Raw genomic sequence first — 16,603 nt, 5'->3', positions numbered from 1 at the left:
GCTCCATCTCATACGTCCAGTCCTGGTTAAGTGTGATGCCACGTTTACCAGATTTAAGTAAGACATCTTAAACCTAATTAGAATACAACTAGTTAAAACGAACAAATATGTACAAACAATTGTTTTTAAGTGAAAACAAATATGAAAGATTTCTTTTTTAAATTTTGTATTACCAAAGTATTTTGATGTACTGAGCTACTTAAATACAACTGACTTAATATAGAATTTGACCAATAAGGTAACAATCTCTCCAAAGCAATTTACTAGTTATTTTATTTGGGCAATCTTCATACATTCTCTTCATCTCGGTTTCTCACAAGCAAACAGTTTTATTAGGAAAAAAAAAAGTAAAAACAAAATTCATTCATTCCCAATAAAAAAAAGGCATTTTTAACCTGAGACCATGATGCATTATTACAAATGTTACAAAGTTTTCAAAACCAAGACGAAAATCCAGTTTATTTACCTCATTAAATTATTTTAGTATTAGAAAAAAAAGAATTCGGAATACTGACAGCTAAAGGTTAACATATCTTTTAAGATTTTTTGCTACATTATGTTACTATGTTTTTCAACCAACTAGAGAGAAGTCCCTGAAAAATGGGTGGACATCAACAGTATTAGCATATGAACAAGTACTGTATGCTTCAAGTACAGGGTGTCCCGGAAATCCTCGGACCAGATCTGCAATTAAGAATGTAACCATATTTAACTTATCTGAAAATTATATTAGTTTCTTCGGAAAGTCTTTTCTTTACTTGTTAGTATAAAGTTTAATGTCCGACACTGAAATACATAACATCGATTCATAAATGAAATTTTGGTTTTATGTCCCACAGTTATGCCCTTTAGGCTAAAGGAGACGAGCGGTCTCCTACCGGGAATCGAACCAGGGACGTGCACCAAAGGTCTAAGCGCCAGCAACTAGACCAACGGAGATGATGAACATAGATTCTTACGTGGAAGTCAAAAGTCTACCAACCAAAGACACGGCAAGAAAACTGAATGGTTAGGCCCTTTTTTTACTTGCTGAAACTGTAGGCAATTACTATACGCGACAGTTTTGTTCTCAGATATTAAGCTTCACTAACTATATTATTCTAAGAGAACGAATCATATGTTACGAATTCTGATACAAATACAGAAAAATGAATTAAAGTTCCTGTAACAATTAAAGGTCAACAATAACTATACAAACAATAAAAATAATATTAACGCCAAGCAAGACATTACAAACTGACTCAATAATTACTGTTCTATTTCAGACAATACGATAGATATTGCTCTCCTTCGAGCAATGAACGAAGAAGTTGCGGTTAACCGATACCGATACTATATATACACTTGCTACACGGATGCGCAAGTAGGGAGGAAAAAGTTCCCTAGCTTTTGTTAGTTGGACAGTGGTCCCTTATACACAGATCTGGTTGCGAGTATAAATATATTTTACCATTGTTGACTGTGAAACAGGTTCCCTCATATAACCCTCTCCTATATATGAAAACTTAGCGCCTTGATCCTGTATGACCATTTCTTGTTATTCAAAACATTTTGAATAACTTAAATTAAGAATTCCCCTTACTATCCATTAATGACAGAAATTAACATTTCATTTATTCTTAATTTTCTTAAATCCCTATTTCTAATGTTACACCTTGTATTTTACAACGATGTTCTTCAAGTTACTGGACTGGTCTATCTTAAGAATACTGTACGCTGGTATTATTTTTCTTCAAAATTCAACTGTTTTCATCACCTTTAAATAAAATTTTGTTTCAGAAGTTAAGTTTTCACAAAATTATGGCAAATAATATAAGATCTAATTGCTACAGTATCCTCTTAGGATTGGAATGAGAGAAAAATCGCACTGGCAGCATAAGATTGAACGTAGATGGATACTTATTCTAACCGTAAGTACATAATTGAAAAGAGTTAATACAGAGTTCCTACAGGTTCTGAGCAAAAAGATTCCCTCAGTTTTCCATGACTTTCCATAGAAATTCTCTGACTACAGGAAATTCTATGGAATCGGCCTCCTCCTCTTCTACAGCCAATCGTTCCTCACAAACATGGAAATTTTCTTTTTATATGATGATTGATTACTATTGTTATACATATTAATTACATAACTATTACATTTTGATTATAATAAGGACGGCAACAAATATCACAATACCATAACTATGCAAGAAAGAATAAACGTTTAACACCCTGACACAGTTTTAATCAGCGCCATTGTTTTCAATACAGTGAAGGTTTTTTTCTTCTTCTTCAGCTCCTGCATCAATTACACCTTCTTCTCTTAACGTACGCATTTACTTTCTTATAATTCCTTGAGCCTTGCATCCAATGTCCTTTTCACAGCTTTCTTCTATTCTTGCTCATTTCCCTCTACCTTTCTCCGGTCCAGATGTTCTTCACAGCGTCTTCGTGCATTTGGAACACAACCCAGCATCTTCCTTGAGATCTCGACATTCTGGATTCCACCTGCTTCTAGGATGATGTCTAGCGCTTTGCCAAAACTGTTTAAAATCCTCCTCACACATGAGAAAGATCCTGACAGAAATATCCAGTTCTTCACCGCAAGACTGAAAGATTTCCTCAAGTTCCTTTTCTTTCAGATTACAGAATACGGAGTATTGTTACTTGACATTTTCAGCTGTTACATCATTAAGGACGTTGGCATTGTGCATGACTTGCAGTAGAAGAGAAAATTTCTTCCATCCAGTCACAGGAGATCTGGATAATACCAGGATTCAAAGATAAAACTCTTATGGCCTTGTGCTTATAGCCTTTAGAACGCTTCTTTCTTGCAGTTTTCTTATCACTGAGCATAACACACTACGACATTCATGCAGAAATTCAACTTTCTCCTTCTTCATTGTCAAGGCCTGCAAGAGACAATCTGCCTAAAGAACGAAGGCTCACAAGAAAATCTTGAGCCCGATCTTCACAAGGAAAAGCATTTGCTATATTCAACAACTTACATTAAAATACAAATGTTGAGCAAAGCACCGTTTTATTGTAAAATAATCAATGTGACAGTTTCGGATATCTTAACATATCCTTCTTCAGACACTATCGAAAATAAATGAAACTGCATATCTTATTTTTCGCTTTTTGTTTACTTTCGATACTGTCTGAAGAAGGATATGTTAGATATCCGAAACTGTCACATTTATTATTTTATAATAAAACGGTGCTTTGCTCAGCATTTGTATTTTAATGTAAGGAAAAGGAATTTCGTTAGATGTGAACGCTGGTATCAACTGAGAATCCAAATATGGAAATGTACATTTCTCTAAAGAAAATCCCTTATCAGATGCACTTCTATGATTTGAAAGAAAATTCTACAACAATCAAGCAAAAAGTATTTTTCCAGTTTTTTCTTTTCTGCTTTTGTTTACAAAACAGTTCCCTGACTTTTCCATGACCGAGGACCCATATCCCTGACTACCAAGAAAATCTCTGATTTCCCAGGTTGTAGGAACCCTGTAATAATAATAATAATAATAAAACCTACAGGAAAGCAAGATTGATTTCAATTAATGGGGAGGGGGAGGATGTTATGTTTCAGTCTAACAGTCGTCGTGCGCTGACCACCACGCTACTGAGCATCTGAAACAACTTTAATCGTATAATAAGATCCACAAAATGTAATTTCTTCCCGCAAGTAAATGGAATTAACGCTCGATGTCTTTGCGATCACATCATTCAACATCCAGCTAAGTAAATAATAGCGTGAAGGATGAACATTTAACTTCGTATTGTCTCAAATAGAAGAGAAGAAAGAAAGTGACAAACTAATTAGTCCCTTCCGAACTTCTTGACGTCATCGTTTGACTACGGAGGTAAGCTTTGGAGCTATTTCTGAAACTATTCTAAATCCAACTACAAATCAATAACGCCATCAAAGAATTAATCAACAAATAAGAATCAGACACACAACTAAAGATTCTATTTTTTCACTACATCTTGTACACATATGTAATTTCACTAATTAACAACTGTCCAAGAACGTTCGAAACACCCTGTGCAAATGCATTCAATACTTTATTTCATATATAAATATATACAGCTTCCTGAGTTGATCAATTACATGGACGATTGTTTGGTTTAATATTCTACTGATCTAGCACTACTAAGTACTTCAGAACTAGACAAGAAAAATTAGTAATTACAGCACTGGATTTTACAAGTATAAATATGTCTGCTACGCACAGACACGGAAGATCTTCCCAGATTGATGAGAGTACGAAAACTAACATCGTACAAGAAAAATAATGTTGATAATTTGTAAAAATATCCCTTAATAATTTGGTATCATTAAAACATCAGTTCTGGAGATGAAGATTCCGCTACAAATGTTAAATTTCTGTTCACATAGCGTCATCCTTTTCTGACTACAAGTCATACACTGGCCACTATTTTGCACAAAATCACACCAAATTAAGCAGTTTAGTGTACCCGATTATAAAACTATAAATAATCATTGGGAATACGTTCACACTGGAAATATTTTAAGTAAATATAATGTAAAATTGCATTTCATCCACCATGTTTCAACTTTGTTTTTCAGCAAAAGAACTACCAGAAACACTGACCTACGTCTTGAATGTTGAATTTCGACACAGACCTCTTACAGGAAATCGCACTATGATCTCTCGTGCCTACGGCAAAAACATTCACCATTCCTCTTCAATTATTATACTTGTACTCATGAAACAGTTGTGTAATCTTGTGGTGTCTTTTGTGTGTGTGAAGAGAGAAAATGCTGAATGTAACTTCTTTTCCAAGTTACAGAAAAACAACTCAATGCCGAAGGTTTTTGAGAAAGGAATATGTGGATACCCACTTTTTGTTACTGGCTGAACATGCTTGTAAGTGGTAAACAACGAATACTTAGTTATAACTGAAGACGGCTGCTCCATTAAACAGCATTTTCAAATGAAACTCTCCACGTGGGTTAAGAAAGATAACTTTAAAAAATCAATCACGAAGAAACTCTCAAGACATTACGTGAGCATAAACTCATAGAGATGGGAGAGAGCCATAGGTGCACTGCACTAGAAACAATAGCCTTGTCACTGAGCCACAGTGAGCTCGTCCCTTACACAGGCATTTTCTTAAAAATACACTAATTTGGATAGCAGTGGAAATCTGTTTTTACTTTGCAGAACATCGAATATTACACTTTGTATTTTACAACAATCTTTTTCAAGTTACTGGACTGGTCTAGCTTAAGGACATTGTACTCTGAAATTATTTTTCTTCAAAATTCAATTGTTTTCATCACCTTTAAATAAAATTTTGTTTCAGTAGTTACGTGTTGAACATGCTCACAAAATTATAACAAATAATATTTTTAAAAAAAGCAGTCTAACTCAGAAATTATTGTCCTAAATAATTCTGTATAGCCTGACTTCTTATAGAACGTTAAGATCATTCTCATTAATACATTACTCATTTTAAAATTACTATTGTTGTATTCTCCATGTATTTCTACATACATGAGAGTACAGGATTTCAAAGACAATTGACTTGACAATATTGATTGTCTTTCCGCAGATGAGAGGGCAACTAAAGGTGAATCTAATTATCTATCTCATTATTGTGATTTTTTTAAATACAGAAATTCTGAAAATATCGTTTGAGTCTATCACTATCTGAACAATCTACTGACAAAATAGCAATATAATAGTGTTTCAGTATAATACAATATTCAATCAACATAGAATTTCAATTATTTTTGAGTTTGTCCAAAATCTCAGGCCTATCATCATCTCAGCTCAAAAATATAGTACTGTGTTGGACAAGGAAATCAATATTCGAAAGGAAATAATAGGAGGTCTCACGAGAATAGTATATACTAAAAACGAAACTAGAAACCACCTGAATACCAGGACTACACCGTTCCTTTGTCACGTTCCTAATTAATTGGGGTGTTAATATTCTTTAGATTTTACAGAAAGTCTATAACATCTCTACGCCATCACCATCATGAAAGTGCAGATGCCACTGCTTGGGTGACATTTCTCAGTCGAAGGATTGGTTCAGTTAGTGTTCAGCGTATCGTTCAGCAAGAAGGCTACATGGGACGGCCACTTATAGTTTAACTTAGGATCCAAACTACACGAACTCCTGCCGTTAATCAAACTTGGGTTTCCCGCGTACGTTAATCATATAGCTACGAGGGAGTTGCAAGAAGAGATCGTGTGGAATGGCCATCGTTGTCACCTGGCTTCAACCCTATATATATATATATCCTGTTTTGCCGTATGCTATGGGGAATTCTAACTCTTAATCCTGGATTGGATTACCTACGACAAAGAATGAGTCGTTTTCGGAAAAATTCGTCCAAAGAAAAGCCATACCCAAAAGTAAACTACCCACTGTAGATCTTTCTATCAGGAAATGTCTTTTTCCATATATTAAACTTATTTATGATATATTTGTAAAGAAAATAAAATCGCAGAATTCGTATTTAACAAAACTGTCAAAAAAAACCTCACCCCAAGAGTAAACTATCCCTTGTGTATATTCCTCATGGAAGTTATTTATGCAATATTATAGGAATATTAATGAAACATTTATTCAAATATGAATAAAATTGCCTGGTTCATTAAAAACAAATGTTTATGACATATTATCAGGTTATTAATGACATATTTAGTTATGAACAAAATCACGAGTAGTTTTTGAGGAAAATCTCCGGAAAATATTCACCACCAAGAATGAACTACCCCGTCATACATTTTTATCACGTGTAATGGGTTAATATCGTCAGGATATTAATGAAATACGAACAATATCGCCTGACATATTTTTGAGAAAATCGTAAAAATAAAACACTCCTAAGATTAAATTACCTCTTCTCGATTTTACCCACAGAAATTACTTATACCACAGTACGGGGTTGTTATTGAAAAATTGATTTATGAAATATAAACATAATCGTTAGAACCACTTTGGAGAAAATCGCAAATTTTAATTTTCACCCCTCAGTAAACCACCCGTATTTTAGAAAATTCGAACCCCCCCCCCCCCTCGAGAATCACATAAAAACCTTCAATTTAAAATTTGGTTTCTACATGTTGAATGATATGCTCTCTAGCGAGTGCATATCAGGGCGAACAAACGGAAAGATGTCGAAAAATCACCTTTTCGGTATGTATAGGCCGTGAAACGTGTACATCCATTGAAATCTCGAATTCGATTGTTTTCAGGATCACTAAACTTTCTTCTTTCCTTTCATACTAAAAATGGACCGTTGTTAGGTGCAGGTGATTTTTAATTTAAAAATTATTATTATTATTATTAAATCGCACCACCCGTTTGGGCTCTGCATTGATAAGACGCTCCATATTAAATGAAAAAGTAACGTTTCCAATTCACCAAAGCTGTTCCATAGGAGCGTATGTGTAACCAAAAATTACACGGAAAACGTGCACATATTTATGAGGGAACCTAAAACACTTCCAATCAGTTTCCCAACAATGCTATACTGTCGGTATGGTGAGGGCCTAAGGGAACAGCCTGATGAATTGGCAACATTGCTTTTTCATTTAGTATATGGCCCCTACCAGTGTGGATCCCAAACAGCTTAGGTACTTTCTTCTTTTCCATTTTTTCGTATCTTGACTCAAAACGGAGTTAGCCAATGACCCTGGAATTTTGATACACCCTGTATATATTGCCTTTAAATAATGAAAAACAATTTAAAGTGTAATACAGATAAGGTACGCTGGGCGCGTTTTCGCTAAATGCATCATCAGATGGGATTCGGGTTAGGACAGAAGCGGAGAAATAAAAATGAAAAATAAATAAATAAATAAAATAGATGTGAAATGTCCAGGTCGACGCCATGTTAGACTCATATATGTCATTCAATTGGACTTCAGAGCTACTTCTTTCCCTCCTTATCTGAGGAAACGTTTAGCAAAAGACTTCGTAGTTTTTCTTTTCGAAATGAAATCATACTGGTAACTACTTTGTTTCCCATGCTCACTTTGAAATCTTTGTTAAAACTAGAGCGTATACAGGGTGTCTCAAAGGTCCCCTTACATAGGGTAACTATTATCAGAGCTACAACAAAATGTAAGAGGAGAAACCGTCTCTAAATATGATGTTTTCCATCTAAAGTGAAGGGATTTTTAAAATTGGGCGAGCTGTTTGGACTGTAACTCTTTATGCGTCCAATGTTAAATGAAAATGCAACATTGCAATTAATAGAGAGGCTGGAGGAAGTGGATAAATTTTGTAAGAGTATGGTGAATAGAGGCTGGCCATCGACAAGTTAGCGTAAAAGACAGTAACTTCATTCGCTTATGTTGTGGGTCCAGGTAAATGACGTTTCATTTTCATTTAACATTGGGCGCATAAAGAGTGTACACCCCATACGGCTCGTCCGATTTTAAAAAAAATTCTTCACTTTAGATTCAAAACATCATATTTGGAGACGGTTTCCCCTCTTATATTTTGATGTAACCTTCATAATAACAGAGCTACCCTATGTCAGGGAACTTTTGATATTTATATATATATATATATATATAATATCGACAAGCCACATCACATCCTTCACTTTTATTCTCTTTCCGACAAAAGCTGATGCATTTCTCGCTACCCAACAACAGAGAAGTAAACAAATTTGGTTTGAATATCACACACGAGTAATGAGTTATGAAAGAAAAACATACGGAATTTTAACCGAAGATCGAAAAATTATTCTACAATTTACACCGGGTTAGTAAAACCTTATGATTTTAACCATCTTTTCTTACAGATAATGCAACTATGTATTATATTATATTAACCGAATAGACATAACCGGTATGTTAGTTCACAATCGCTGTTGTTTTAGGTTAAATTAACAAATCACCCAATAGCTTCTTTCTTTCTATGTCAAGATTATGCTTTGTTTCACATAAAAAAAAAAAAAAAAAAAAAAAAAATTAGAATAAAATGTCAAAAGAACGCACACAAATTAATGAACATGGACATATACATATAAATCAAACTGGAATGTAATTTGAAGTACATGGAATGAAAATAGATATATGTCCATTTGATTTTAATTACTGTCATCTAGAAATAAACATAAAACAACAAATGCATCAAGGTCCCAGTTTTTTCTTTCTTTTTTTTTTTTCTTATCACCAACAGGTCAACTACAATATTTTTCTATCATTATTTTTCTTATTAAAATTTCACACAAACTCGTTGCAAGCCATCTATGTATTGGAAAATAAACTGAAACTAAGCTTTCTTTAAAAAAAAAAAAAAATTAAACTAAGAAAAGAAACAGAAAAAATACGTATGGGATTACCCATTTACGTTAACATTATTTTTCTTACAGTGAAAAGTCCAGCAATGACATAGATTCACAGCTCTTATATATCATATACATATATATATATATTTAATCATTTATCAGAATGTTTATGTTACAAATACATTGTGAAAAACTATTTTTGTTTGTTTTTGCATTACTCAGCAAAATCTATTTATAATAATGATTATTAGTTTGTTTTCTTTGAAGGCACATATAGTAGGAAATTTTAAGAATTACTTTCTCTAATATTACGTAGATTAGAAAGTCACACAAAAATCGTTACCGGTGCAGAATTAAGGTACAGTAGACTCCGAAGTATCCGGCCTAGTTTTTTATTTATTTATTTATTTATTTTTTTTTAATCGTAATTAAATGAGGAAGGCAAGGCATTGCATTGGCAACATTACCTACGAAGGCATTGGAAGTGGGCGTCTCCTACAATCCTCTTCCGTGTCGTGTGAAAATTACAAGTTCTAACAGGAAAAGATCAGCGTTCTGCTGCTTATTCATTGTTTCGTCAGTGTGTGACGGACCTCAATACAGTATGCTTGCCACTGTTCCTCATTATAACTGTACAATACGTACAGAACTGTATTCGTAAACTATTCTTGGGGTATGCTTACTGTTCATAAAGAAATGAGTTCATAGAACTCCGCCTTTTTTTGTTATCCGGCCTTCCCTTCCGCCACATTAGTACGGATACTCGACAGTCTACTGTAGTATTCTTGACCTTCTTAAAAAAAAACCTTGATTTTGAAAACAGAACTGAATATTCATACTTGGAAGTGGAAATTACAAATGGTCTGTATCATTCAGCTAACCACACGTATCTTATTCAGTATCTGAGAATATAATACTAAATTGAATTTTATTTGTAAAAGTAAATGAGGCAAACTTCCAAACTGGCACTTACATTTTACAAATCTTCTACTGTTTTAATGTGCATAATATTTCTACCATTCAAAATCTTATCTTTGCTACGAAGTTCTTTCATGTGTTTAATGTATTACGAGCTTTTATTGTAGTCAACAACAAAAATTGTGCCCTTTTCTGAACATATCTTTTCAAAGTAAAATCTGATAGTCTGTAAGAATTCAACGGTACTTTTTCTGATACTGAAAAAAAGTAAATTTCTGTTATATGAAGGAACAACAGTTTGTTCCTGAAGTATATGTAATATATCTATTCATACAATATATTTAAAAAGAAAGGAAAAAAGACAAAAATGACTTTACAGCTATCACAGAACTGGTAAGTCATGGATAATATCAACTACTTTCGAACAGTCCATTACAAAAAATGTTCCTAAGTATAAATTAAATTAAAAAAAAAAAAAAAAAAAGTAACTGATAGCGAAAACATTTTCTTTTGTCGAAATTTGCAGCTTTTGAAAATCGCAAATGATTGGTTACATTTAATTTATTGATATTATGTTCTTTGTATTCTGGGAACATCTAAACTAAAAACTCAAACTCCACTCACTCCTCTCTCTGTGACTATGAGAAACTAACTTTCTTCAAGAGATTGATATTTTCTTCTTTATTACCGAACAGTCATTGGGAATCAAACAAGTAGTAACGTGAAAGAAGTGTATAACATATAGGCTTTGCTTCACATTAACTTAAATATAGAATATTTTACCTTCTATTCGATGAATTAACCCTTTTAAATTTTGGCTTTTTTAACGTAAATTCTTCAGTCAAGCTGCTACAGCATCATCCCTATTTATCCTAGGATCATGATTCATACCTCATTCTCTTCAGAATAGAATAGCCTTTCAAACTGTACTATTCACATTTCCCTATCATATGTCTGAGGCGAGAAATTTTGAGAAAAATCGTGATCTTTTTTAGGAAAAATAATAAAATTTTCAGCCGCTCTGTACTCCCCCGTCCTCCTGTGTTAACGCACATATCTCAAAATCAATTGAAAAATAGAAATGAGTGTAGTAAATATGTGTAACATTATAAGCATGTCTGTCTTGAATAGTAAGGACGGGTAAAAATATTTACCAATGAGCCCCACACCGCACCAGATAACTCCAAAAGACCCGGATGTAATATAAAAATTTCCTGAGACATTCCTAATTATCCTAGGGTCATGGTTCTCACATTATTCTCTTCAGAATACAACAGACTTTCAAATGGTACCATTCACATGTCTCCATCATGTATCTGAGGCGAGAAAATCGCGGAAAAAGGGAAATTTCTTGTTAAAAAATATTTTTTCTTTTACAGTTTTGCCCTTTTGGACCCCCCTATTTTAGCGAAGAGGTCTGAAACAAATCTGAAAAATTCTAAGGGGCGTACTGAATGTGTGTGCACAATTTCAATCTTCTAGGTGCAAAAGTAAATCTGCCAAAAAATAATAATAAATAGGCATAAAAGAGATTTAAAGTTATGACGTCATCGCACCCTTATGTACCGACATAGAAAAGAGTGAAACTACACGTAACGTGTTCTACAATGCCTCCAGGCTTTAAAAAACCAAAGTAAAAAGATTTTTGGTTCTTTTTTAATCGAATAATAAAGACACTACCCAATATACTAAAAACAGTATATACAATTTAAAAGGGTTAAACATTCTATCGAGCTGTTTCGATGTGCGCTGATATCTTTATCGTTGAATTTTGTTTATTGCTAAACTTGAGTCACATGGAGACTCCTGTAGAACACTTCTAGAAGAAAATAAATGAATTCCTCGCTTCTCAAAATATGAAGAACTACGTTTAATAGAACGTTTAGTTCATCGGATACAAAGTAAGATATTCTATATTTGGGTTATTCACGATGTATTATATAGCATCTAGTAGCAACTATTTATTTAACGTCAGCTCTACAAGATAGTCTTTCTGTATCTTGTGGATGACCAATAAAATCAATTTAAAAATAAAAATTAAAATAAATTAGTAGATACGAGGGCGAGTGAATTAAAACAGTCATTTCAATTAGTTAAAAAAAAAAAAAAAAAAAAAAAAAAGTCAGATTTAGATTTAAATAATTCTTTATAGGATTTCACTTGATTTTCACTTTTGAGCTCCTCCATGGCTAAGCAGTTAGCGTACGCGCCTTTGACGTGGGAAACCCGGGTTCGATTCCTAGCGGAAGCTCATATGGTTCGGATTTCACATCAGTAGATCCACGTCTCATATAGCTTTGCTGCTGAAAGGGACGTTAAACTCAAACTCAACTCAACTCACTTTCCTTCTTTATTCATCCAATTTCAATCTACAAAAAACGAAGAGTAATATAACTGTTGTAGAAAATATTCACCCCTGTGTAAGAAAGATCGAAAATTTGAACGAATTAGGATTATAATAATGATATTCGTCACGCTTGATGGTACCTTTCATCTAAATTGATAGGCTTAAGTAACTATTAAAAAGTCGGTACATGTCTTTCCGCTTCGAGAATTTTGAAAGCTGGAGTGAGAATTTACCACTGCCAAGTGATTACAATCTCGTTACTCATGATCGTGATATATTAATAAATGAACGCCTTTAAAAACGTAATGATAAGCGACATTCAGATTTAAACAAAACACAATATGAAAAAAAAAAAATGAAATCTGTAAGTTTTACGTCCCATGGTTATGCCGGCTACGTTAAAGGAGATAGTGATGAAGAGAAATGAATGAAATGGTGGAATGAAAGTGGGAGAAAACGGGAGAACCGAAAGAAAACCCACGTACACGGTTTTTGTCCACCACAAAGCTCACTTAGCGCAAGCTGGGGTCGAATCAAGAAACCCATGCACCAGAGGTGAATGCTCTACCACTGAGCCACCGCGGCCCAAAACCAAATATGGAATTTATAGGAAATTTCAGACGCATTTGATGAAGACAGTGTTACGAAAATACATCTAGGACGGGAAGACAACCGAACACCGCAGATCACGCGAAGTAATTGCATTCTTTTATAAGCGTCAAGACGTATTGTATCTTGATTAAAACTGTCTGGTACTGACAATGATAAGATTCACGATGGAAACATTTCATTCTTCAATACCTCTTGTCTTCTGCGCACGCGGAAATATCAAAAGCTTCGAAATCGAGGTAAGTGCAGAAAGTGGTCAAATGCGATCCTGATTTCGATTAACAAAAGAGTATGAACTGATACTTGCCACAACATCCCGACCTCTACTCACCTGCACATCTTACTGGAATTATTCGATGTACTGATAACCCTGATAGATCTGACCGATGAAATACCAGACTCCCAGTTCGAGAGGTCCCTATAGTGGTGGTATTTTCGAAACGCTTATCTATTAGTTATAAAGCAATATATCAATTGGACAGCAATCATTTAAGTATACACTCAATTATATACGTATTTCTATTTCGGCAACAATGCTCCTTACCAAAGGATTTCACAAAGAAATCGGTTTATTTTAAAATAAAATACTGTAACTTTTATTCCGAGCACTATTCGAACAAATGCTGGTCCCAATCAGTTGGAATACTACAATAACTAAATAATTCGTAACAATAATTAACAATAATAATCGGTAATTAGTATCTAGTTCACAAATTTCGCTAAAACAGTAATAATCACTTATTTCACATTATCCTAATATCCCATTTAAATATTCCAATATATAAGTAAATATAAGCACTTTCCAAATTATTTTATTACAACTGAATACCTACTATTGTTCAATAAAATCATCATTTCATGATTGTATACTTTACAGTAAGTTCTCAAGTAATCAATTCGCAAAGATCCCTGTCTATCAACACACATAATGGTTCTGTTAAAAGTCAAAATACTTAATAGTTCTTTTGTAATGACTATCATCGTGACGATAATACATCATCACGCAGACTGACTAGATTACATTTTAAAAAAAAATATCCCTGATAAAAATATTTTTAAACTTCAAAAAAATAAAAAAGAATCATTGTCAGTCATAACAATACTAGACACGATATATAAAATGATCAGTCAGTTCAATAAATCATGTAATAAAGAGTAATTTGCAAATAAAAAAATACCCATACATATTCTTTTTGTCATTGCTGGAGTTTCCGGAACTTAATAAAATTACTTTAAAATATTACTTTTCATCTTTTACAACTGTCTGTATAACAAAACGAATTCTAGCTTAATGGTCATCAATCAATTGACACTACAGCAATCAAATCAACAACTTATAATAATAATTTAAGTAAACTAAAAAAAAAAACGGTGTTTTTTTAAGATATATAAATAACACAACCCTAAATAAGATACTTTTCTTTCATTTTCCAGGTTTCTAATAATTATAATAATAATAATAATAATAATATTATTTAAATAAGTCTTGTAAATTATATTTTTCCTCTCGAAGATCTCATTTTGTAATTACCATACACACAAGGGGAGAAAATGTATATTTATTTGCACTTGAATAGCTAACTTTTTTTCTCCCTTCAAAATGTATTATTTAGAGCTTTCACTCGAAAATATATGCAACTAAGATTGAAAGGTACAACATAGCACCATTATATATTAAGAATTCATTCCTTTGTTTCTTTCTTTTTCATTAAATATATATATATATACTATATATATTTATATTAAGGATAATTATTCTATTACTTGGAGTAACTCTCATATTGTCTGTAAAATGTAAATAAGAGCGAGGGCCTAGGTAGAAGGAATACAAAGGGAGTGAAGCTCTCCAAAAAAAATCTACTTACGTTCTTCCATTGCTTGAGCAAATGGAATTTTTCATTAACTTTCAATTTACATCACGATTTCTGTTATATTTTCTTTGCATAATTAACTTATTGTAATAATAACGCCAGAGTGCGCTACCACACATGTCTTATCACATTCACCTTTATGTACTGGTAATGAAAAATAAAAAAGCAAATCGCTATTCTATTTCTTCAACTCTTCCTTCATTGGAAGCCTCTTCAAGAATTCTGTTAAAGACTTATTGTAGATATAATAAGAACCTGCAACCAAAACATGGTGTTTAAAGGATTCCTTCCACACACGAACTAATTAGAGCGGCGTGTGAATTGTATGGCAGAACAACTGATGATGGCAGGTACTTCTGATCAACAAAATTTTCCTTCATTTCTTTTGTTTTTGTTGAGGAAAAAAAAACTATAAATCGTACTGGACCAGATCCATTCATCGTCACGGAGTCCGTTATCAAGGGTCGTTCATCGTAAACATGGTTCTCCCATTATTAGCCATTCTGTCCAGAATATCACTAACATACAATGCTACATCAATTGTGTCCTCGTCACTTCGTTTGATGAACGGATGTTCCAGTAATTTATTGTACTTCGGTCTTTGAGTTTCATCTTTAATTAGACTGAAAAATAAAGAAATGACAGAAAGTGATATTTACGTCCAGATAGGTCTCTCAAACTTATTTCTAAAGAAGTTTTCAATAAACGAAATATCTTTCATTGAGTTTCAGTTACATCCTGTTTTATTATACTCATGCAGTTGATTCCTTATGTGAGAATATATAACAAGGGTATCTACTAAAATTCCAAAATCAAATTTCGTGACCTTTTCTTTCCCAAACCACAAAATTTAGTAACATTCTTAAGAGTGATCTGGGTACGAATTGGGCCAAATTTTTATGCATGCTATAGAAGCTTGTTTTGCTTGCGATTTGGTAGCGTCTAAAGCAGACCATAGACATTTTTAGTGGTAAATTTTGACGTTTTATAGAACAAAATTTTCCAGTCTATACTTATATTTGTATAGATTAAAAAAAAAAAAAAAAAAAAAAAAATCGTACCCCAAAAGCTAAATTTCTTGACTTTCATGACCATTTTCTGATTTCATGACTTTCGTGACCGATAGACACCCTGATGATAACCGCGTCCTAAGCGGGATCCCAATCTCCAACAGACAAAATCTTGTGATAACTTGCCAATAAGATATCAGCTGAATATTATGTTATTTATTTAGTTGAAGCGAAAGCACGTTAGGAAAAGTGGTTCGAATGGCATACAGATACATTCACATTTTAGCCCAGTTGTTCTCATTTAAATGAATAATAATAATAATAATAATAATAATAATAATAATAATAATAATAATAATAATAATAATAATAATAATAATAATATTTAATAATAAATATATATACGAGTTAAGTTCAAGTCATAATTTCTATGAGTTAATGATAGGCAATATAAATGACTATTAATTTTCATTTATTCTATGTGCTAACTATATAGTACAGAGCGTTAAAACTGGACTAAAGCGTTGTGTGAAGAAATAAATTGGAACTATAGTTAGCGTCACGAAATTCTTGG

The 16,603-nt window shown here is 33.0% G+C and overlaps 1 protein-coding gene across 3 annotated transcripts in view; it reads right to left on the bottom strand.

Moving 5' to 3' along the window:
- Positions 1-255: 255 nt before the first annotated feature.
- Mkk4 (dual specificity mitogen-activated protein kinase kinase 4) overlaps positions 256-16,603 on the bottom strand; it is a 70,206-nt gene continuing 53,858 nt past the window's right edge. For all 3 annotated transcript variants that reach the window (XM_081732229.1, XM_081732231.1, XM_081732232.1), the window contains one exon: positions 256-15,642. In XM_081732229.1, coding sequence (XP_081588355.1) covers positions 15,477-15,642 — 166 coding nt within the window. In that variant the 3' untranslated portion in view covers positions 256-15,476. The remainder of the gene's footprint in view (positions 15,643-16,603) is intronic.

Source organism: Thermobia domestica, chromosome 11, assembly GCF_964235325.1.
Source record: "Thermobia domestica chromosome 11, izTheDome1.hap1.1, whole genome shotgun sequence".
Classification (NCBI taxonomy): domain Eukaryota; kingdom Metazoa; phylum Arthropoda; class Insecta; order Zygentoma; family Lepismatidae; genus Thermobia; species Thermobia domestica.
Note: the sequence above shows the minus strand (reverse complement) of the source record. Positions and strands in the feature narration are given on the sequence as shown.